Source organism: Triturus cristatus, chromosome 2_1 (assembly GCF_964204655.1).
Source record: "Triturus cristatus chromosome 2_1, aTriCri1.1, whole genome shotgun sequence".
NCBI lineage: Eukaryota > Metazoa > Chordata > Amphibia > Caudata > Salamandridae > Triturus > Triturus cristatus.
In genome coordinates, this window is record NC_140581.1 from 1,180,656,034 (window position 1) to 1,180,681,665 (window position 25,632).

A 25,632-nucleotide genomic window follows, 5' to 3' on the forward strand; every position below is an offset into this window, starting at 1 on the left:
CTGTGCACATCTGCCTGCTAGCAGTGTCTGCTGCGTCAAGAGCTGACTTAAGGCAAGTATTTGCTACATTCTTGCCTTCCGGGACGATGGATTTTGCTCTTTGTCTTCTTTTGGGAGCTTGTTAAGAAGCTCTTCTATGTCTTCCCACTGTTGGTGGCCATATCTATTCGGCAAGGCATTAGAATTAGCAATACGCCATTGCGTAGCTGCTTCCTTTTTAATTTTTCTCCCCACCATGTCCATTCTTTTACTCTCCTTTTCTGGAGGAGGCCCGGCATTAGACACTGCATTGGCTCTCCTTCTGGCTGTGGTGACAATGATTGAGTCTGGCACCGTGTTCCCCTGAATGTACTTAGGGTCCTTTGAAGAGGCTTTGTATTTTTTGCCCACTCTGGGTCTTATTTCCTTGCTTGAGGCTGGTTCCTTGAAGGCTTCTTTGTCTTGAGCCAGGATACTGGGAAGCATAGGTAGCTACCGAACACCCTTAGTGGCAGGGGCCAGAGTTTCCAATAGGAAACATCTGTCTCCTTTATTTTCCTCGAGGGTGACTCCTAACTGGACTGGTGCCCTCTTGACTATGCCAATGTAAAAGGCTATGTCGTCTGGAGGCGAAGCCTTCGAAGGATAACTGCATATCTCCTCCTCTGGGTTTGCGGTGTCGAGTTCGTTCCACGTATCCTCGACATTTTCGGAGATTTCCTCCTTGTCAGGAAGTTCTAAGTATTCCTCTGGGTCTTCGTCTCAAAGCTCTGGAGTGAGAGATGATTAGAAGATATCGTCTTCTCCTCCTTCTGTGTCTTCCGCCTCTTCAGCATCGATGTTCTTTGGTTCTGCACCCAGAGCGTTCTTTGTTTCTTAGACTGGAGTTTGGGGGATTCCAAAATTCTTTAGGGATTCGTCGAACTCTTTCTTCTTTTGAAGAATCGCCGTCTTCTCCTCTTCAAGCCTTTTTCCCTTCTTTTCGACCTCGAGAGCCCTCTCGGCATCGGAGGCCGGGACTCTCTCTTTTTGCGTGCGCCTATGTCTGACTTTGATGGCGTAGCGCTCTTCTTCGGGGGTTCGGCTTCGACCCTTAGTTTTAGCGTCTTCTGTGAATTTACCTCCTGGGTAACCTTTGGTTGGGTTCCGTGGGGCTCTTTCAATAGCAGCTGACCTTCGTTCGTCTTTTTGCTCGGCGTCAGGGCTGCCTTGGGTTGCGCCTTGTGTTTGTGGCCCTTCGGTTCCGATGGATGTGCATAGTGTTTTACCTTATCCGCCTTCTTTGTTGGCTTGCTCGTCTTTTTTTGGGAGCGGGCCTTTTCGGAATCCCCTTCTTGAATTTCGACGTCTGACCTCTCATGCGTCAATTCTGCTGGCAGTCTTTGTTCGTTCTCGTTGCTGGAGAAACCCAGATCTCTGAGGGGCGTCTTCTTTGCTGTCTGCGTCACTGTGGCGTAGTGGGCCTCTCTGCTTACGGCGGGTTCTTACGAGTTTTCAGCAGGAACACCGCGCAGGCCTGGCAGTTTTGTCCTGGTGGTTTTCGGGTAGGGAGAGGTTACAGATGTTGTGGAGATCGAGTTGAGCGTATTTGTGGTGGCACTTGGGACAAAACTTGAAAGGGGTATTTTCCATGTCCCATACCTCGCCATTTGTGGACCGATGCGGTCCTCTGTGGTATCTGCCTCAGAGCTTCGCCAGAAATACGATCTCTCCGGTTACAAAGTCGATGAGAGATGAGCTTTGCGGTGATTTTTTCCAGTTTTCTTGAAGTTTTGGGAAAAATCTGAAAAATCTTCTGAGCTTCCAGACTTGCTTCCAGACCCAACGGCGGAAAAAAGAATCTGAAGATGGCTACCACACACGTTGACCTCCAGGATACCGTCTGACGTCACACAGGGGACGTACCTGGCACCAAATGGTGGTCAATAGTCAGAAAAAGAATTCCCCCTGTCGGCAAATGTTCAGTATCACACAATAACTCACATCAACACCAGTCAGTCACCAGAACAAGACACAAACACCTTAACAAGGTCAAATGTTCTCAAAGAAAAGATATTTTAGTTAAAAAGGAAGTTCATCACAGTTCATCAATTACAGTAAATAATCCCATAAATTTAATTTAAAAAAAAAACATTAATCAGGAAGTTAAAAACCACACTAGCATTTTATACACAATTACATGCTGGGGAGAACATGTAAGAAAGAAGCTTTCTTATCAACAGTGAAGGCCAAGAAGACATTAGATCCAGATAATTTGTTCTTCATAGAGTTGTTATTCAAGTACTTGATTGTTAGGATAACAAATGTCTCCACAATCTACAGTCTGCCTTCTTAATATTGCGTCAACGCGTTGGTGCTCTGCCCCCTTTGTGGTATAGGGCCCCTCTCTCTTACTTTGTGTCAAATGGTGGTCGACAGCGACCAAAAAAACCACACACAAAAACAAGAAAACAAAGACAATTCCGGACCCAACCACTAGATGGCAGAATAATGCACAGCATGTGAATCCCGAAAAGGATTCATGCTGCAAAACCCATGTTATGAGATTTTGGACCTCAAATTTCATGTTGAACTGATGTTTGTATGGAGAAAAGAGAACTAAACTGCAAAGTATAAAACATCTTACTTATCTTGTATTGCCTATTATATCTAGGCATACCACCCCAGTACTCAAAGTAATCCAAAAGTAACTAAAACCTATTCTGAAAGTAATTATTGTGTAATTCAAACTGCATTTTAAAGTGATAAAAACCTGAAACAACTGCAAATCCATCCTAAATTGAATTTCTGTATTGAGGTTTACAATTGAAAGTATATTTTACCTACCTGTACCAAGTCCTGCTTGGTATCAGAAATAAAATACAAGTATACCTTTTTTATACTTACCCAATTGGTCTGGATTCAGTCTCAGATTGTGTGTTACCAGTCTTGATTGAGTGAATACAATAAATGCTTAACACACCCTCTGGATAAGACTAACTGTTCAACCACACTACCAGAAATAGAGCTGTTAGAACTTGCTTAATTTAGCCACTGCTATATCTCAAAGGACTCCATGGACTATGTGCAAATATACCTTACTTTGGTATAGTATATACAGAGCCAGATTCCTACAGCTGTGGTCTTGATAATAATTGGTGATTTTCCTAGCATTGTAACTAGGCCTGGGTGGAATTTTTAATTCTGGTAATTCTTGCAGCTATTGTAACACGGAATTACTGATAAATTAAAATTAGGCCGGCAGAATTATAAATTATGCAGCGGTTTCTAAAGTTTAGAAACAACTGCATACCACTCGGCGCACTTGCATAGTCTGCAGTGATTAAAACTTGTAATCACTGCAGAGTATGTAAGGACGCAAAGTGAAATTAATTGGAGTAGTTTCTAAACTTTAGAAACCACTGGCTACACCACTCGGCACCCTTGATTACTTTGAAGTAATTAAAGGTTTAATCACTGCAGAGAATGCAAGGGCGCGGAGTTGTATCTGGGCGCTACATTTTCTTAGACAAAAAGCATCCATGTTTTGATGTGAGGGTGCATTTTGCACTAAGGAAGTAGGGTTATGTGGGACCACTGCAGCCCTTCATGTCAGCGTTGGGGCTGGTGGACTTTTGGAGGGAACACAACACACTGCAAATGCAATACACAGATTTTTCGTCCCGGTTTCACAACATCTTTACATAAAGCACATAAAGGCAACTTCAGGGCCACGATGAACGAGGTATCTCTGACCATTCTCCAGTGGGGGTCTTACTGAGGGGGCCGACAAAAGACACTACACTAACCCCAAGAATAGACCCATCGTATCTCCGAGATAGGAGCATAAAGGAAAAGTAGAGACTTCTACTTTCAACAGAATCCGGGAACTCTGACATCTGCCTGTGTCCTTTGGGATGCATATAAAACCGTTGTGCACAGCCAGGCCCAGCCTCTGATGGGGACAAGAAGAAAGGAAATACGCTGGAGTATGAGATCTTAGAGGGGGACACAGTAGCCCTAGAGGCCAGGGAACTAACTGAGAGAACGACAGAACTTTGCCACCAGCTGATCTTTAATCAGCAGGACTTAGGGGCCCTGGCTGAGAACCAAGTGCGGTGTAATGCATCAGTGACACAACACTGACTGTACAATATAGGGGACAAGGCAAATAAATGACTTGCCTGGCTGGAGAAGAGAGACAAGGACCACCCCTGGGTGCTGGAGATTCTAGAATACCCCTTGTCTAGATATTCTGCAGTCATATTGCAGCCTTAACTGATACATTTGCGGATTATTACGAAGAGATATATACTCCTGCAACAACTAGAACAGATGCCGATTGTGTAGACTTCCTGAAAGATACTGTCCATCGGACACTCACTGGGGAAGCGAGGGAGATTCTGTAGGTGGAGCGGACAGAGGTGGAGCGGACAGAGGAGGAACCGACAGTGGCTAGAAACAGCCTTCAATCTGGAAAGACGGTGGGCCCAATGGCTTACATATAGAATTATACAAGGGGATGGCGGACACAGTTGCCAAACCTATGCTGGCAATGTTCCAGGCGGCTTGCGAATAGGGCTGTCTCCCGGAGGACCAGAGAATAGTCACCATTACAGTTATACACAAAAAGGGGAACCACCGAAAGACTGCGGCTCTAAAAAGCCCATATTCTTATTAAATGTGGAGGTTAAGGTGCTGGCAAAGATCCTGGTGACCCAGCTTCGTACAGTTATTGACTCCATCGCCCACCCCGACCAGTCGGGTTTTATGCCGCATAGGAGCACCAGACTTAATTTGAGATGCCTATATGGAGTACTTCATATGACTAGGCCCCCCTAGACTGAGCAGGCAGTGGTGATTGATCTAGATGCCAGGATGGCATCGAATGGCCCTACTTGTTTGCCACACTCATTAAGTTGCGCTTTTCTGTGGTTGGGTCAAGCTCCTTTATCAGGACCCATTGGCAAGGGTGCAAGTCAACGGAATGTTCTCCGGTGTCTTAGCACTGCATAAGGGTGCAAGTCAGGGGTGCCCCTATCGCCTATGATATTTGCCATGGCGCTCGAGCCACTTGCAGCCTGGATTTGCCAGGACCCATTCATATGGGGTGTGGAGGGTGGAAGGAGCATATCTCCCTTTATGCTGATGAGGTTCTGCTTTATGTCACCCAGCCATCCCTTTCCATAGTCAGAATACTGCAGGTTTTTTTTATCTCATGGGCTGAAGACCTAGGCTACATAGATGACGAAGACTGGGTAGAGGCCATTCAAAGCCCACGGGAAATAGTTATTTGAGCTCTGTTCAGAATAGTTCAGCTAACAATTATACACAGCGTTCCAACAAACAAATGATGGATGGAATGCTGACAATGCAGACATTCTCCCCCAGTCAAGAGATCTGGGTTAAATCTATCGTTCTTTTGCCCAGTACGCCACCCCAGTTCAGACATGGCCATATGCAAATCAGTCTTGACCCTGTGCCTCATGGGAACAGTCCAGCCCGAACTGCCAAGCCATGTCTTCCCTGGACCGGAATCAAGCATCCTAGGACCGGTTTCTGGCTATCAGCCATCATCAGCCAGGATAGCTTGACTCCAGTGGCGTAGTGAGCACGGGTCCCACGTCTGGGAATACCCATCCCACTTAGGGCAAAAAGCGTTCCAACAAACAAATGATGGACGGAATGCTGACAATGCAGACATTCTCCCCCAGTCAAGAGATCTGGGTTAAATCCATCCTTCTTTTGCCCACTAAGCCACCCCAGTTCAGACATGGCCATATGCAAATCAGTCTTGACCCTGTGCCTCATGGGAACAGTCCAGCCCGAACTGCCAAGCCATGTCTTCCCTGGACCGGAATCAAGCATCCTAGGACCGGTTTCTGGCTATCAGCCATCATCAGCCAGGATAGCTTGGCTCCAGTGGCGTAGTGAGCACGGGTCCCACGTCTGGGAATACCCATCCCACTTAGGACAAAAAGCGTTCCAACAAACAAATGATGGACGGAATGCTGACAATGCAGACATTCTCCCCCAGTCAAGAGATCTGGGTTAAATCCATCGTTCTTTTGCCCACTACGCCACCCCAGTTCAGACATGGCCATATGCAAATCAGTCTTGACCCTGTGCCTCATGGGAACAGTCCAGCCCGAACTGCCAAGCCCTTAGTGGGATGGGTATGCCCAGACGTGGGTCCCGTGCTCACTACGCCACTGGAGTCAAGCTTTCCTGGCTGATAGCCAGAAACCGGTCCTAGGATGCTTGATTCCGGTCCAGGGAAGACATGGCTTGGCAGTTCAGGCTGGACTGTTCCCATGAGGCACAGGGTCAAGACTGATTTGCATATGGCCATGTCTGAACTGGGGTGGCGTAGTGGGCAAAAGAAGGATGGATTTAACCCAGATCTCTTGACTGGGGGAGAATGTCTGCATTGTCAGCATTCCGACCATCATTTGTTTGTTATAACGCTTTTCGCCCTAAGTGGGATGGGTATGCCCAGACGTGGGTCCCGTGCTCACTACGCCACTGGAGTCAAGCTATCCTGGCTGATGACGGCTGATAGCCAGAAACCGGTCCTAGGATGCTTGATTCCGGTCCAGGGAAGACATGGCTTGGCAGTTCGGGCTGGACTGTTCCCATGAGGCACAGGGTCAAGACTGATTTGCATATGGCCATGTCTTAACTGGGGTGGCGTAGTGGGCAAAAGAACGATGGATTTAACCCAGATCTCTTGACTGGGGGAGAATGTCTGCATTGTCAGCATTCCGTCCATCATTTGTTTGTTATAACGCTTTTCGCCCTAAGTGGGATGGGTATGCCCAGACGTGGGTCCCATGCTCACTACGCCACTGGAGTCAAGCTATCCTGGCTGATGACGGCTGATAGCCAGAAACCGGTCCTAGGATGCTTGATTCCGGTCCAGGGAAGACATGGCTTGGCAGTTCAGGCTGGACTGTTCCCATGAGGCACAGGGTCAAGACTGATTTGCATATGGCCATGTCTGAACTGGGGTGGCGTAGTGGGCAAAAGAACGATGGATTTAACCCAGATCTCTTGACTGGGGGAGAATGTCTGCATTGTCAGCATTCCGTCCATCATTTGATTGTTATAAAACAATTATACACAGGTCCTACTACTTGAGGATGCACTTGCAAGGGATAGGTATGGCAGACATTGTTATGCCACAGGAGCGGTAACTAATAAGGTACCGTATCTCACATCCTAAGGAGTGGTGCCTCCTGATGGTGTCAGTAGAGGAGAACTGACCCAGATACCAAAGGATCTGGTTGGAGCTGGCAGCAGAGGTGGCCACACATATTACTGCAAGGGCATGCATACTTCCCCAAGCATCGACGATTGGGAGTCGGGCACCTTGATTGGTGCCAAAGGGCTGCCCCCAAGAAGTGGGAAAAGTTATGGGAGGCCTGGCGGAACAATCCAGGCTATTAATAACGGCGTTTGTTACGCGGGGGGAACACGAAGGGCAGAACACTCCTATTGAGTTGACGAGGGAAGGTTTTATAAATGTAGCAGGCCGTAAAAGTGCCAATCTTAATGTAGACTTGAACCCTGTCTTAATAATGTAAGATTTTCATTGCTATGTAGGACATGTGGAGATCTTTGTTCATCTCCTACATAAACTATATAATGAGCAATGTCTAAATAAAAAAGTTTATCATTTTTTTTACCGGAATGGAGACCTTGATAAGGGACTTTGACTTAGGTTTGGTGGACAGGGTAGTCCGTCACAAGGGTAACGGAGTCCCCTGTCCACCAAAACTTCGGTCTTCCCGCCTCATATAGAGTTGGGCAGACCGTCAGTGGTTTTGTTTTCCCTCCCTGACAATACACTGGAGGCAGTGGCCACATATTGAAAATAAAGGCCCTGCAATTTTGTTTTTTTGTGGCAGAGCTCCAAAAGAGTTTAGAACATGAGATTCGTTTTTAATAACCTCTAATTCTTCACACACTCATTGCCCAAACAGTTGTTGTAGGGAGCTGGCTCTGTATATACAATACTAAAGTGAGGTATAGTGTGCACAGTGTCCAGGGAGTGCCCAGAGGTATAGCAGAAGCAAAATTAGACAAGGACTAACAGCTCTCTTTGTGGTAGTGTAGGCAAGCAGTTAGGCTTAACCAGAGGGTGTGTTAAGCATTTATTGTATTCACTCATTCAAGACTGATAGCACACACTCAGAGACTGAATCCAGACCAATTGGGTAAGTATAGAAAAAGTATACTTATGTTTCATTTCTAGAACCAAGCAGGACTTGGCACAAGTAAGTAAAATATACTCTCAAATGCAAGAATTTACAAGGAAGTGCAGTTGTGGTTGCATTTGCAATCATTACAGGTTTGTATCAGCTTTCTAAACTGTTTAAATTACACAGTAATTACTTTAGTAATACTTTTAGATCACTTTTGGATTACATCGACAACTCAGGGTGGTATGCATAGACTACACCGGGGATGTCACAATACAAGGTAAGTAAGACTTTTTTAGGTTTGAAGTTTAGTTACTTTTTCTTTCAAACAAACTTTAGCTCAACACAACATTTCCTGGAACAAAACGTCACAACATTGCTTCCTATGGGGAAAAAGTGTTAGTGGTTTCTCAGGTAAGTAAACAACTTACAAGTGAGACTTTTAGGGTTAGGAGCACTGGGGCAGCCCGGTGCAGTGTAGGGGGCCAATATTAGCCAATAGAGCTAAGGGGGCCTTCAGTCAGAGACTGCTTACGAGCAGGCCACTCAGGTCTGGGAGCAAAGCTCCTGGGGTTAAGGTCTCAAAACTATAAGCAATTGTGCTATTTACCAGAGACATTGTTTTTTCCATAAGCTGACCACTTTTTCAGCTTATTTTCTTTCGATAACTTGCACAGAATCTACTTTCACCCTTGTATATTTGACACTCACTGCACCGCCGTCACTGAACACTCCTTTTCACTTTATTAAATGTTATTACGATTTTGCATTGAATATTGACAGCCTTACAAATGCATATTAAGATTGCTTTATTTAACAATAAGTAAAATCGTTTTTTGTGAACGCAGACTTTCCTGTGTTTCTGTGTTCCAACCGTATTGAATAGTTATGATACTTAATGATTTATCTGCCATTTGTGAAGAAATTGTTCTTTCCCAACAGAACCATTGTAGCTTTCCATAAGAATGGACATAGACACTGTAGGGGTACAGGGCTCCTGCCACTGTACCCTCACTTGGGGCTAGTGTACCCTGCTAGAGGGGTGACTAACATAGGGCCCAGGCAGTGAGTTGCAGGCATGGCACACAGGGATGTATGCCATGTCGACTCTTCACTTTTCTCTGCACCAAAACACACAGCCTGAAATTGCAGTGTGTGGGTGTCAAGGTACAAGGCCTCTAAAGGTGGCACAATAGGTGCTGCAGACCTTAGAGGCCTTCACTTAGAGTGCCGTTGGTACTCATTGTACCTTTTACAAGTGGCTTACCTATGGCCAGAGATGTGCCAATTGTGGGCTCAGAAGTACATAGATCCTGGAAACCGGATTGGCAGGGACCCAGGGCACACTAAGTGAAAAGTGCATCATGTGTCATGTAAAGAGTGGGGGTAACCATGCAAAAAGGGGCACTTTCCTACAGTCGTTCCCATTAAAGGGCATTCAAATAACATTTGTGTGCACCTCTTTGCTCAGAAACCAGAGACTCACAGTCAGAAATATCTCTCTAAATCAGGTCTACAGTTAACTGGAGAATTGCTGCATCTGTTGTCTAAGGCAGCACTTCAATACATATCCTCACACCACCTTCCATTCTTGGTCAACAGTCTGTAGCGAGGGATTTTCTCAGTTAGAGTATGTCATATTTGTCTCCTCATCTAGGTGAGGTACCCGAGAGACAAAGGATGAATACACTGGTATCCTGCACATGAATGCTTGATAGGACTATGTTGCTTGTTTCTGATATCATGAGGAAGATCTAGTCCCTTCTCAAAGGTTAGAATAGATGTTTTCCCCTGAAATTGTGGAAATTACAGACTCTTCACAATCTATGGGATGCACAAAATTTGGGGTTAACATTATTTTGGTGTCATCTCCAGGCCGATGTCCCAATATGTTAACCCCTTCTGAAGTCTTACATCTTCAAGTTGTACTTTTGAATCAATGGGGTAACAAAATTGGTTTGTGTCCCAGAGCAAAAGGTTTCCATACGGCTTCTGAGTCAGAGTGGCTTATCTTTTTCATACATTTTTAAAGCACTCTTTTGGTCTGACAAGGTTTCTACAGTTATTATAGGCTTCAGGGTATTTGGAAAGGCTAAGGAAACTAGGGGAACTTCTTTACTAACTCTAATGAAAAGTAACAGAAATATTCTGTCTCCTCTTTGTCAAATATGTAATTCAGACGGAGTACCTGACCTCTGTTCTCACTCGATGACGTAAAATGTCAGAGATATACTTTTTACAACAATTTGTTGTGAATCAGTTAAAAACAAAGGTTGCAGGCATAATTGAAGTAAATGCATGGAAAGTTCAATAAAAGGTAAGAAAATAAACTCATATAGAACTTTGTCATGCCCAACAACTAAAAGTTAAAAAAGAGTAAAATTAGAGCAATTTAAGCGCTATATTCATCATAAGACCTTATTTGTCAAAATCCAAAGCTATTTTCGATTCCCAATCTAATTCTGTTTTCCGTCAAATATACTTGTGCTTATGATCAATGGTGAAAATAAATTGAAGACTTTAGATACATTGAGGAATCATGGGCAACGGGTCAACATGATAATGGTGTATTTAAGACACACCAAAGGGCAAACGCCATAATACAATAATTTTGCATAGCACGTGAATTTATAATGGAGTACTGGAAGAAAAAAAACAGTAAAAGTTTCATAATTAGATCCGAAGCTTTGAGGATGTAGTTACTGAACTAAAGGAAAGGTCCAACACAGAATGCACTTCCTGGGGAAAACCTGCTGGCATGCTTGCTATAATAGGATCCTCAACCAAAATAATGGTGGCTGTGACGTGAGTGCCTTAGAAAAATACTTGCCAACTGCTCAATAGATTTACCAGGCTGACAGCCCTCTCAATGATATACTGAAAATGTATTTGCCAAGGTAGAAAGGAGGAAATCAATACTATAGATTTGGAAGGAGGCCTGCATTTAGAAAGGGAATCAGGCCTCCAATGCAATGAAATCATCTTGAACCTTTTATCTCGTAAGATAGCCTCACCACTTTATCCTTTTTATTAGCTGGTAAGTAGGCGTACCCTGCCAATGGTTTTAGTGTCTCGGACATCCTCAATCTATCATAAAATAGTCTGTGTGTAGCCTTTGGGACCTGCTCTACAGAATTTTGTTGCGGAGTAGGAAACGTATAGTAAGAAAAACAAGGGTACCCTAGTAAGTGAAACTGGGGTGGAATAATGTTTCAGAAAACAGTGGTTCTTATGTGGCCAAAAAAATGGTCCGAAAAGGGGGATGCAAGGGCAGCGGCAGAATTTAGCGACAATGAGCTTAAGTCTAGAATGATACTTGATATCTCAGGGATCAATAATTAGTGTGACCAGGGACACGTCAGTCAAAATAACGTTTGTTATTTAATTTATGAAAATATGCAAGAAATAGTTCAGGTGCTCACATAGAAAAGTGACAACAAGTGTGATGTGATAAGTGAGGGTGACTTAAAATATATACATCGCATCGACAACACATAGGAGAACTACTCATGAATAAATTATACCGAGTGTATAGAGTTCTTGTTGTAGGGGGTCTACGGCGTTTCAATCTCAGCTGTTTGAGATCATCTTCAGGACATAGCAAATGTGAGCAGGCTGAATTCTAAACCGGGCATTGCCGGGGAGAAGGTAGCGAAATTAGGGCAGAGGGCCGCAGAGAGTGTGAAATCTGTTACTTGAAAAAGGTGCGATGAATAGCTCCCACTGTGACTGTCGTCCGCCAGTGGATAGCGCTGACAATTACTATGGGCGGCGCGAGGGAGAACCGCTCACTCCGGCATCATCTGATCCTTTACGGACTTAAATATCAAAGTTGTGCAGAGTGTCAATGGTGCCTTGCAAAGTTAGATTTCTTCGGTAGTCAATTATTTAAGCAGGACCGCATTAGTCATCCTGGAAACGAAGAGAGGAGCTACCTTCCGGCTTCTCTGGAGGACGCGCTGAGTGTGAAATAACCTTAGTCTTTTGGAATTCATAAAAATAGAAATGCACATTTCCCTACGCATAACATAGGTTAGGAGAGACTGTTGAATACATTTATGTGGAACCAAGGCACACACCACCTTTTTGGTCTACTGTGCTAATTTTTCACAGATTACTCTAAGGTGGGTCACATTCTTATTTTAATGTTTATTTCTCGATGATACTCTTGATTTAAAAATATGGTAGTGGGTATCCCCTATAAAACTTTTTTTTTTTTTTAAAGAGTACACTTTGCTAGTACTCCTCCAAAGATTCTTTGGGATATTTAAAAGAGATGTTGATACTACTCCACATTCATCATCACTAGAAAACACCGAATTGTTGCTCTGCAAGTGATGAATATATCTACAGTTTAACACCAGTACAATTAACAGTGCAGATGATACACATACCAGAATTATTTTTTAAATGAGTGTACTGTGGAACATGCAAGTAAGTGAAATTTTGATTAAGTTTCATATACTGTAATCACTTCTTAATGGAATGACCATTACAGCATACTTACTAACACAGTAAATTTACCACTCAGTAGTTCTGAACGGAGGGGTTCTTCATCAGGATTTATATTGAAAATACCCTCTTTCAATCGAGTATTCTGTCAAAAAACACAAGACAAAGAATAATTACAAAGCAAAACTGCATCTATTCTTCGGCTTATAGTGCTATGCCATGTACTGTCATTTAACCCCTTCAGTGCCCATGACGAGATAGTGTCGTCATGGAGCGCGGTTGCGCTGTGCCCATGACGAGACTATCTCGTCATGAACCCCGCCCGCTAATGAAACGCCCGGCACAGGGCGTGGAAAGGGCGGGGCACTGAAGAGGTTAAGAAAATTAGAGAAAATATATATTTTCTTTAAACTACCCTAAGAATAATTATACTTTAAGACACAATTGCAGGCTTGTGCTAGGCATGTAAGAATGATTTTACTTAAGTAGAAATGAAAAATGTGCCAACTCCACACATAAATGTGAAAAATTCATCCCTCTCAAAAACTGGCCACCTATACATCAACTCAATATTACCAAACCTTGCAACTTCATATTTTTCTGCTATTAATAGAAGATTATTTTTATACAGGTTTCATATGAAATAGTTCATATTACTATGGAATTCTCAGCTTCCATCATCAAACGTTTAATTGTGTGGTCAGCTCGGACGAGAAGTTACAAGAGAACAGTGACTTTGGTGGCCATTTGTATGGCCTCATAAAATGCATTGCTGCCTCCTAGTAAAGTTTACAAAATCAGCAGATTTTTCGAACCCTCCCCTTTTTTAAAATCCCATAATTAGAAGATGTTGCCACTGTTTTTGAGTTATTTATTATCTGGTTATTGTCGGAAGAGTGCACCAATATTCTTGTAGTCTTCATTAGTAATTTAATGACTTGAGAATTTGTGAAGGAAATAATTCATCTCCATTTTGCCTAATCCGATTTAAATAGATTTTAATTTAACCTGTTAACATTTGTATAAAGGGGTTGAGAATTTCTTATGGATGACTAAGAAAAACGTGCAAGGTTTCCTACACCAAAGAGGTTTAAAGAAGAAGGAAACCCTTTCATAAGGTGAAAGGACTTTTTATCAGGACATAAAATCTAAATATTTCTTAGACATGTCACAGATTTGGCTAGCAATTCAGGCATCTGCAAATGCATGTAAAAATACCCGTAAGATTATTTCTTCTTTTTAGATCTTTGTTTTTTACAGCGTAACAAGAGGAGCATGCAGTCATTAAAACGGGAGCAGTGCATCTATCAAAGATACTTAGACAGTTCGTATGCGAAAAAGTACAGTTCACAATGGTAATACAAGTAGTTGAGGCCACATAAATAAAATGTGCGGGTCAGGGCTACCTAAGGGGGGGGGGGGGGGGGGGGGGGGGGGGCGTTCTGTGACATATAGCCTATCAATTTCATCCGGTCATCTCTTGGAATGTTATGATATCAGAGGCAGTGATGATGCGATAGAACCTGAAAAGAGCCTAGTGACAGTTGATGTGTCATCATTGGTGAAGGTGCTTAATAAAGTGCATCTCTTACCGTGAGGTGTTTTCGGCTCATCTTTCTGAGGACATCACAATTTTGGCGACGAGGATGAAATCTGGATTGAGGAAGCACCTTAACGAGGCAACAACATAGTGTGACGTTGCTTCCTGGACTTCGGTATTTGTAGAGTGAGGCTGAAGCGAGGCTAATGCTTAACCCTGCCGTGCGTTCAGGTGAGGGTCTTCTATGTCTCTATCTGCTGAGAATTCAATTCCAGCGGTTCCAGCCAGGCTGGTTGGGTGGTTACCACATTCAGCTTGGTTCAAGTTGTTAAGCTGTTGTGGAGCACGTCTGGCGCAGTATGGACCCTGAGGTGTGGCGCTTCCTAACAGTCAATGGGGTAAGGCACCTGCGTCTTTGTAGAAGTTCCCTGGCGGGGAAGCAGCCTGCAACAGAAAGTCGTAGGCACTACCCTGCCCCTATTCGCCCGTTGCATAGTGGGGGGAGCAGGAAGTTTAACGCATTGTAGAAATGTGACATTATTAACCTTGTTGTTTACATTTCTACAAAATAATAGGAAATTGATAAAGAAAGTTCTTCATCTTCTCAGTTTATTCTGGGGGCTGTGCGCCAAGCTGTAAATTGACTGTGCATTTTTGAGGATGTTCAACCTGCAGGTGTTTGTATGCTCACAGGTGTAATTATAACTCAAGTGGGACTTGTTCATTTTTATTAGCATTTGTCTGAACTTAAATTTGTATCTCATTTGCAATTTGTATTATTTGTAATCTAAGGAGGTGATACAATATGCAGAATGTCACATCAACGCCGTTTTTCCTACACTTTCCAGGGGAACCTTTGATTGGGTGGGTGAAATGGAAAAAGGTTTTTGGGAACTATGCACCTGTGCGTGCACTAACTTGATTGCGGAGCGGAAACATGCCTAACTTATACATTGTTTGTGGGTGGATGGACAAGATGTTTTGGAAAATTTACCCAAGCTTCCGCATGCAGAGGCGCATGACTTGAATGAGTTTGAAATAGCTATAGCTAAATTAGATTGTCATTATGTACCACGAGTGAGTACAATCTTAGAGAGGTACCATTTTGGACTCGGGGGTCATGGTCAGAATGAATCCGTAGAAGAGTTTGTGACTGCGTTGAAGAAATTAAATTCGAAAAGCAATTGTGGAGGTGCAGTTGAAGAGCGGATTAGAGACCAGTTTGTCTTACGTTGTAACAGTGACAAAATACGAGAGGAATTATGGATGAAAGATAAACCCTCTCTTGAGGAGGTACTTATTGTTGAGGAACAGGTGGAGCACATGATGAAGTGTGTGGGAGAACTCAAGGCAGGGAAGGAGGTGAATACGACAGAAAAGGAAAATCTGACAGAAGTTAGTGCAGTCAAGACCCAGAATGTTCCTGAGATGAAGCAGAGTTCTGAAGTCAAATGTGTTAGGAGAATAGAGCAGAACTTCAAAGCAACATGTCTTAGATGTGGGTTTGAGGTGATAGAGCTAATGAAAAATCTTGCCCTGCTATGTCTCAAGTATGCAATTCCTGTGGGATCAAGGGGCACTTTAGTAAATGTGGTAGAAACAAGTATAGGAAATACAACAGGAGCAGAGGTCAAGAAGTGTGTCAAGAAGTGGTTTTACAGGTTGGTGAGTCTAGCAAGTGGTTTCCTTCTGAGGTTGTGAGCATTGATGGTAAACACATTCAAATTAAATTTCACTCTTGTTCACTTATCATGATAATATCTGAACAGACGTTTTAGAGAATGTTTTCCAACAAAAAGGCACTCACTAAAATGGGCATACAACCTGGAGGATAGGGTGGGTCCAATATTGAAATGCTGGGGTATTTTAAAGCTGGCATAGGTGTGAGTGGGAAATGTACACATGAGAAAATATATGTTTCTTGTTATGGTGAAGATCTCTTGGGTTGGGGTCACCAGAAAGAATTGGGGGTCAGCGTACATCAAAACAAAATACCACAAGTACAAATAGATTAAATTGAATGTAGTCAACACAAATTTGTGAAGGAATTGAAAGAGTTGTTTCAGAACAAACTTGGTAAATTAGTTGGCTACCAACACAAGATCAAACTAAGGCAACGGGAAAACCCGGTAGTGGCTAAAGTGAGAAGGATTCCCATACATTTACAGACAGCAGTAGCTAATGAACTCAAGAAATTGGTGGTGTGTGGAGTCATTGAAGGAGTTGAAGCAACAGATTGGTTGGCTCTCATTGTAGTTGCGTGCAAAGAAAATGGTGACATTCGTCTTTGGGTGGATTTGAGGGCACTAAACCGGGTGGTAGTAGCTGACAGATTTCCTTTGCCCAACATTGAGGAAATGGTCACTAATTTTTCTGGTGCATGGGTATTTAGCACGCAAGACCTTATGTCCGCTTACCACCGGATTGAATTAGATAAGTGCTCACAGCATCTCACAGCCTTAATAACTGCTTTTGGAATTTCAAATTCAAAAGGATGCCATTTGGCTTAATTTCTGCCACAGCATTTTTTCAAAGGATCATGTCGAACATCTTGAAAGATCCAACTGGTGTAAAATGTTATCAGGACGATACAATTATTTTTGGAGCCAACAATGATGAGCATGATCAGCGAGTTTGTGAAGTGTTACACAAACTTCAGGTGGCAGGTCTGACACTTAAAGCTGACAAATGCAAGTTTGGTGTTAGTGAAGTCAGTTACTTAGGGTACAGAATTACTTCAACGGGGATCAGACCAAGTAAAGAGCTGGTGGACACAATCAAAGCGCTGCTGGAACCAAAATCCAAGGAGGAGCTATATTCTTTTCTGGGGATGGTTGAATATTATAGTCGTTTCATCAAAAACTTTGCCAGCAAAACATTCAATATGAGGAAACTGTTAAAAAAGAAATCTGACTTTGTACGGGGTATTGAATGCACTCAGGAATTTGCAAATGTTAAACAGGAGTTGACCAATGCTCCTTCTCATCAATCTTTTGAAGCTTTGTGTGTTACTAATATTATATGTGATGCCAGTGGAAAAGGGTTGGGAGCACATCTAATTCAAATGAAAAATGGCAGGGAAAAATTGATTGCATGCATTTCATGAACTCTCAGAGATGCAGAACGTAACTAATCTGTTATAGAGAGAGAATCTCTAGCTGTGTATTGGTCTGTTATGAGATTCAAACAGTTTCTATGGGGTATCAAATTTGGTGTACAGATAGATCATAAACCCTTAGTTGAAGTTTTCACCAAGAAAGGTCTAGATTCTATATCGTCACGTATACGAAGATGGGTTGTAGGATTCAGCTGATTGTTTGTCTAGACTAGTGGACATGTCTGATTTGCTGTCGGATGGTGGTGATAAGCTGGATGAGGAAGATCAAGTGACTATATGTGAAGTAACAGAAGGTACCATAAGTGAAGAGGAGTGGTTAACTGAGCTGCAGAAGGATGAAAGTTTGTTTAAGGTAAGGAATATAGTGAGTTTGGGCAGAAGGAATGGGAAGCAGCTCAAGGACTGCAAGGGGGGATGGGAGAAGATTGTGGATGAGCTTGTGGTGGATAAAGGATTCTTATTGAGAGGTACAAGGTTAATTTCACCCGAGAAGTTGAGAACAAGGATATTACAGTTAGCCCATGATGGTCACATGGGTATTGTAAAAACCATAGGGAGACTTTGCAGAGACTTTTAGTGGCCTTGCCTTGATCATGATGTGGAACGCTTGATTAGGGATTGCACAAAGTGCATTGGCTGTGATAAAGGATTGAAAACCAGTCCGATGCCCATGGTGTGTAAAACACTTCCAAAAGATCCATGGGAAGAATTAACGATGGATATTCTGGGACCAATGAGGGGGGAGCATGTTACTCCATATGTGGTAGTTTTCATAGATCTATATTCCAGATGGGTGGAAATGTCGTGCGTCCATGATATTTCTTCCTCTACTGTGATAACATTTTTGGAAAACATCTTTAGACGAAAACGTTTTCCACGTTACATATTAACGGACAATGGTGTACAGGTTTGTTCACAAGAGATGGAAATAAAATTGAAAGATTGCTGGACTGTACACAAGAGATCTGCTTTGTATCATCCTGAGACCAATGGTGCTATTCGGAGGGTGATCAAAACACTGAAGGAAGGCATTCAATTGGCAAGGGTCAATAGTCTAGATTGGAAGGAAGAGTTATCCAATAAGTTACCTGGGTATCGCATGTCACCACACACAACCACTGGTAAATCCCCTTTTGAACTGTTCAAGGGAAGGGTACCAACAACCTAGGATAATCCTGGTTTGATGCATTGGACAAAGGAGTGCATAGACAACACGGTGTGTTATGTTTCATATCAGGTACCCCAATATAGGCTCAGGTAGTCACCTAACCTTTCACCTATATTCTACCCTACCATTACACTAGATAACGTTTTTTGGACTACCTAGTTATGCTACTGCTTACAGGGCGTAGGGTTTTCTCTGAAAACTAGCCTATCCATTATGCATGAGGATTCTTGCAAACTCAGCAAGACTACCATCTCCTGCATAATAACTACGTATAAGGGTCATTCCTTCCGTCATCCTAAGTCTGACATGACACAGCAATGTAGAACCCCTGAGGGTACCACTTTGGGTATATAAACACCATATCTTGCTGAGGTAGTCAGAGTAGAAAAGGACTTCTATACTGACGCGAGACGCTCAGGCTCCTGAATGCAGACACTCCAGCTCGCAGTGGTCTTACATCTCTTGCGGGGTGTCCCTCTCGAGACCAAGACGGGGTCCCACAGTCTCTCACTTCAGGTAATGGGGTTGACTTTATCCTAGAGGGATTCTTGGCTTTACACCTACACACGTTAGGTACACTTATGTACATCTAGCTAGGACTGCATCATAGGAGTACGCATTTACTACTGTCATGTATTTTATATACTTGCCTGTATTCATTGTTTTAGCACAATGGTAGAAATCTACCATCCTTTTACTCTGTTAGTGCTTCTAATCATTTATATCCGTTTCTGTCTAATGGTTGTTTCAGCACACCTATTTTACACTAGAATGATGCAGGTTCAATAAATGCTTATTGAAAACGTCCCCACCGTTTATTCTGTGTATCTCTCTGAGACAAAGTGAGCACAAGTGACTGAGCGAAAAGTATTGCACTGTTTCAATGATACTAAGGGATCAGGGTTATCATGTTCGATAGTTGCCAAAAATTATTCTGTCGTCGGTAAGAGGGGTTATTAATGGCACTGTGACCTACCTGGTATACATACAGGCGAACATAATCGGTGGGTGTGTCTGGAATCAGTCTGGACAACAATCCCACAATCTATATTGTCTAAACGTGCAGATCCTATATAGGTTTATAGGAACGACAGGTGGGAGAATGGAGAAACAAAGAGATAGCTGCACAAAAGAGGAGAAAAGTGACATTTGATTTGGCCAAAAAAGTGAAGAGCGTGTCTGTTACAGTGGGTGATTTTGTGAAGGTAAAAGCACCAAAAGGGTGTGCGGATTGGTCCAAATTCACAAGGTGGTTAGAAGTTGTAAAATATTTTTAAAATGCAGTAAAAACACATGATGGACGCATCTGGAACAAAAGCAGAGTGGTAGTAGTTCCCAGTCCTAAAGAATTCCCTGTTGTCAATCACAAAGGTGACTAAACATCGAGAGATTTGTCCATCAGTGGTATTCTCAAAGGTCACGAGGATGGTCAAGTTGTGCAAAGGAAGAGTAATATAGTCATTAAAAGACCACTGCAGCTTAGAAATTTTGTAGACTGAATCGTACATACTTTTAACTTGTTTTTTATTCCCTAATTTTTTTTATATATCATTATTGATTTTTAAATTTCCTTATATTGCGTGTTAATCTTAAGGACACTTCTAGTTCTTCGCTTATATTTTTGAGTAGTAAATTTTCATTTCTGAGTATGTTTATTTAAAAAAACAAAATTGGGGAGGAAGATGTGTGGAATATAGCCTATCAATTTCATCCTGTCTCTCTCTTGGAATGTTATGATCTCAGAGGCAGTGATGATGTGATAGAACCTGAGAAAGTGACCGTTGATGTGTCGTTGTGGGTGAAGGTGCTTAATAAAGTGTATCTCTTACCGTGAGTTGTCTTCGGCTCATCTTTCTGAGGACATCACACGCTCCCAGACAGTGAAGTAGAGGGAGAGTGTTGCGCATACAGAGGATCGCAATGGTACCTAGATGTCCAAGGGGCATGAGGGGGGAGGGGCAGCTTGGTGTTTTGCTCTATCATGTCCTGTCAAAATGTAGTATCTTGTAACCAGCGCAAAACTAAGGGCAATCTTTTCTGCATCCAGACGAAATCGCTTTGCAAACATGAACAGGATGGATGCAAGGTACCGGGTGGAAGCTGGTAGTGCTGAAGTATCGCCCAGAAGGGTGACCTAGGGTGAGGAGCGATCTAAATGTGAAGTATATCAGAAATTGATAAGAAAATATCATGCCAGAAAATAGTTAAGCCTGGGCAATGCCAAGGCATACGCGCAAAGTCAGCTTTAATAAGGCCCCATCTGCAGGATTTGCTTGTGGCATGTCCTGGAAATTGTGAAAGTCTAGCAGGATAGTAGTATTGATGCGGACATTTAAACTGTATTAACTTATGATTACAACTGAAAGAGGTGTTCTTAACTTGCGAGCAAGGGTAAGCCAATGTCTTATAGGATGGCTGATAACTCGAGGAGGCCTCCCACTTGCGTCCGGCCTCAGGAGTGCATCTATTGGAGCAGTTAAATAGCTGATAGATACAATATGACGTGCCCTGTATAAGCCCTCTCTATTTAAGCCGTATGAAGCAATGTCTCCGGCGATGTGGAAGGAAAGGTAGATACAGCAGCCCGGACCGCAGACTGCAGTTGGAGGTTGCAGAACGTGTATGGTGTTGTTGAGCGTTGTTGAGCCCTGGCTGGAGCAGAAAGTTTACTGCAAGATAAATGTATTATCCACGAAAATATCCCCCATCGTGACTAGCCCATGCGCCGGAAAAGTCCAATCATGGCTTGCGACCGGATCCAGTATTTCAAATAGTGTGCACGCACTGCCAAGTAATAGGTGTGAAAGTCAGATAATGCAAGGCCGCCTGATTGGAGCTGTCAAATTAAAATCTCCCAGCACATTCTCGGATGACCACTCTTCCAGATTAAGCGAGATAATGTCCGCTTAAGGTGATCGAAGAAGTGAAGCGGAAGCTGGATGGGAAGATTAGAAAACAGATACAAAAGTTTAGAAAGCCCCACCATATTAATTACAGAAATCCTCCCAAGTAAGGAAAATGGCAGACGCACCCAGCGTTCTTTGCTTGCAGGTATCTTCTCGAAGACAGCATTGAAAGTTATATGAATTAAGTAATTGTAGTCTCATTAGACCCATATCTTGAGGTATTTTACATTGTACGTTCTCCATTTTAGCAGGCAATCCAAAGGCAGGGCAGGGCAGGTCTGTGAACCGCGTGTGGGAAGATCTCCATTTTAGACCAGATAATGGCGAGCCAAGAGCAACGCCTCACATCGGACGTCGTCACGATAAATAGGTGCAATGTTGATGTCCGATGCTGGACAAATAGGATTATGTAATCTGCATACAGGGATCATATCACGCACTGATTACCAAGGCACAATCCGCGATGCCAATGGAACTATCACATACAGGAGGCCAGAGGATTTCTAGGCAGGGCAAAATCAATGGGGCCAGGGGGCATCCTTTTTATGTGCCCCTTGCCAACCTCAAATACAGGTGAGTAGAGGTTATTCACACAAACTCCAGCCACAGGAGTTCTGTATAGTAAGGTTACGAGCAAAAAAAAAGTATTTGCCCAGTCCGAGTCTGCGGAGTGTCTCCATCATGAATGGGACAATCCAAAGAATTGAGTGCCTTTTCAGCATCAAGCAGAACAGCTACCGAAGGCAGCTGCAAGTCAAACCTGGGTAGAATGGCCTGTAACGTACGAAGGTTAAAGGAGGTAGAGCACTGCCGAATAAAGCTACCAGTCCCAAGAATTGCATTAGGGGCTGGAGCCTTTGGACAGGGAACTTGGGAAATATTTTGTTGTTAGTGTTTAAGAGCGACAGGTGCCGGTAGGAAGCTGGGTCCATGCTTGGTTTGGAGAGAAAGGTACATGTGGCCTCCATAGTGGACTGCGAGATGGTCCCTTTGGCTACTGCCTAATTATACAAATCAAAATGTCGCGGGGCGAAAGCATCCACACGTTTTATAAAATTCAACTGGTATACCATCACCGCATGTAGTGCTTTACCACTAATGGCACCCTTAACATCCTTGATTGTTATTAGGGAGTTCAGGATTTCCTGGCCTCATCACGTAGCCAGGCCATCGCGTCCTAGTTCAGGTATGATGACATTATCTGACTGCTCTCTGCAAGGCCTGGAGGCATATAGGCATTCAAAGTAAGTATGGAATTCATTGAGAATCAAGAGGGGGTCAGTAGTAATGTCCCCAGTCTCGCAGGCTATAGTAATCAGTCTTGTTGACCCTTGTTCACGGGTGGTGATCCAGGCTAAGGTTTTACCCGGCCTGTCGCCCTCACCAAATGCCCGCACCCGAGCACCCTGCCACAGGTAGAGAACCTCCCACTCTACCTCCTCCCTGTACTCCAGCAGTGTGTTGTGTAATTGGACCCTAATTGCCTTATCTTTTGTAGTGTAATCGGTCATTTCTAGGTGCCAGAGTAGGGATTCCAGACAAGAGAGAGGAGCATGGATGGATTTGAGACCATTGGCGCCTTTGGATATGCAGATGCCGCAAATGTAGGCTTTGAAAGCCTGACAGAGCATGGTAGTGACGCCCACAGAGTCCTCAGTGAGCCCAAAATATTAGAGGATGGCAGCACCAACCTCAATGCAGAACACCTCATCTCTGAGTTTTGACCCATGTAGTCAATGAATAAAAATTAAGTGCAAGCAGTGGTCCGTAAAGAGACAACCTCACCAGCAAGTGGTTAGAGATGGTGCATGTGAGGATGTCCACAGAGCTCATTTTGTTTAGGAGCACCCTTTAAAGCAAACACATATCCAGTTGTTAGTGGGACTCATGTACCGGAGAGTAAGAAGTGTGTTCCGCTTGATTGGAGTGAGGTCATCGCCAGACATCTAACAGGCCATGAAGGTGCATAATTTGGGTGAGGAGCACTCTGTTGCTTGGCAGGGGAAGAGTAGCCCCAGAGGACCTATCCTGCAACATGGAGATAGTAAGGTTGAAATCTCCCCCAACAGATAGTGGGCCAGTCGCTGCACTTAGAGCATAACTGTACAGTGTCATCAAAGAAGGCTAGGTCATTAATGTTTGGGCCTTATATATTAACTAATAGCAGGTGATCCCCATTTAATATGCCAGCGAGCACTCACAGCTGGCATTGAGGGTCTGTAATTGGTTCTCTGAGTGGGTAGTTGACAGATTTGCAGATGAAAGTGACCACAGGATAGACCGGGCATCGTTTTGAGTGGTTTCCCTGTCTTTTTGCTTCTGACCTCCTGTTTTCGATGGGGTGTTGAACTTCATTTTTCCTGGTGTTAGGACTCTGTGCACTTTACTACTGCTAACCAGTACTAAAGTGCATGTGCTCGGTGACTAAAATGTAATGTTTAGTTTCCCCATGATTGGCACATTTGATTTACCAGTTGGTTCCTAGTACAGTGCACTACATGTACCTAGGGCCAGTAAATCAAATGCTACTAGCGGGCTTGCAGCACCGATTGTGCCACCAACATGAGTAGCCCTACCAACATGTTTCAGGCCTCTCACTGCAGAGACTGTGTGTGCAGTTTTAAACTGCCATGTCGACCTGGCAAGTAGGTGTACTTGCCAGATGGACAGGGCAAACCTTCCCTTTTACTACATGCAAGTCAGGCCCAACGTAGCCCCATGGGCAGGGTGTAGTGTATTTAAAAAGTAGGATATGTGCTTTTTAACTTTTACATGTCCTGGAAGTGAAAGTACGCTAAATTCGTTTTTCACTACAGCATACTATCTCTCCCATAGGTTAACATTAGAACTGACTTGCAACACTGTATAAGTGTATTGTCCAATTGGGAAATGGTAGAAAATTTTAGTATGGTGTAACTGGACTCACAATTTAAAAACAAATCTTACTTAAACCGTTCTGTGCCTCTGCCTGTCCTTACAAGAAACGTCTGGGTTGGTAGACAGTTAGGCTTTGTAAACCCACTCTAGACAGTCACATACAAAGAGAGCTGAGGTGTGGAGTGCATATACCGATGGCCCATCTCCAGGCTAATGGGTCTTCCTGAGCTAGAGTGGTGGGAAAAGCTGACACTTGCATCTGAATAGGGCTGTGCCTGTCCCCTCACAAAAAGCTGCCAATCCCCATGTAGTCAAACAGGTGGAGAAGAAGTTTGAGGGTAACCTTCCTTAGGTGTGCACCCTATAAATCAAGCCTGGGTTCTGCACCTTTGGTCATACCATTCTGCTCCTACATGTTAGCAATGAAAATACACTCACTTTCTTAGAGTATGCAGATGTAGGATGCAGGAGTTTGGAGTTCGGAGGGCGGAGCAGCGAGCGGAACCAGAGTGGAACTAGAGCCTGCGATGTGAAGCATTACCATCACCACCACCGCTGCTGAGTTTCGAGTCAGAGGTGGGCGGCCACTGGTGAGCAGAGCAGAGGTTTGTGACCCCGGGGCCCACCGCTGAGTCGAGGAGTCCCTGAACCCGGGCCAGGTTGAAATCCAAGTCTTCTCCAGTTTTCTCCACCTTTGACATCGCCTGCCCGCTCGCAGCAAGCAAGCCAGCAGTATTCAGTAGGCATCCGAGCGAGTGCAGCTGCCGACATTCAGAGGCTGCAAAGTGTGTGCCACCGGCAGCGTGAGGAGGCAGCCCAGTTAGTCCTGGGTGCGGCTTGAAGGCTTGCCTGGAAGGCCCCACTCGCTCATTGCACCATTCTACCTGAAACACTAAAGTAAGAAGGCCGCAGCCGCTTAAGGACGCAGCCAGGACTACCAGATCTGTTCCTTCATCGCTGTTGATGATGATTCTGCCTGTCTGAGCAGGTCAGGTTGTCAGCTGGGCCCATCTAGACCTTCTACTAATATTCTCACCAGCACTTGCTGCTTTTTACCACCGCCTGAGCCGCTTGGGCGGTGAGCAGATAGAGCAGAGTGAAGAAAGAGTGCGGAGAGTAGTGAAGAAGACGCAGAATCAGCTGAGGTGTGGTATAGCAGCAGGGGGGAGCAGGCAGCAGGAGGTAAGGCTTATTGCCACGCAGGCCTCAGGGTTGAGCGGATGTGGCCAGCTGTAGGCTGGTGCAACTTTCTTTACCTGAGGCGACCCTGTCTTGTCCTGTGCTTTAGAGCCCTGCTCTGCAGTTTTGCCACTCCTAAATTAAAAAAAAATATATATATATATATATATATATATATATATATATATATATATATTACCTACTGGCGGTCGCCAGTAGGTAGTTATAGT

At 43.8% G+C, this 25,632-nt stretch overlaps 1 protein-coding gene across 2 annotated transcripts in view; it reads right to left on the minus strand.

Annotated features, from left to right (window-relative positions):
• Nucleotides 1-25,632, minus strand: part of LOC146866579 (tyrosine-protein phosphatase non-receptor type 9-like) — a 998,267-nt gene that overhangs the window by 700,444 nt on the left and 272,191 nt on the right. For both annotated transcript variants that reach the window (XR_014971897.1, XM_085636628.1), the window contains exon 3: nt 12,670-12,759. Coding sequence is in view for 1 of the 2 variants with exons in the window: in XM_085636628.1 (XP_085492754.1) it covers nt 12,670-12,759 (90 nt within the window). In the remaining variant the exon portion in view is untranslated. The remainder of the gene's footprint in view (nt 1-12,669; nt 12,760-25,632) is intronic.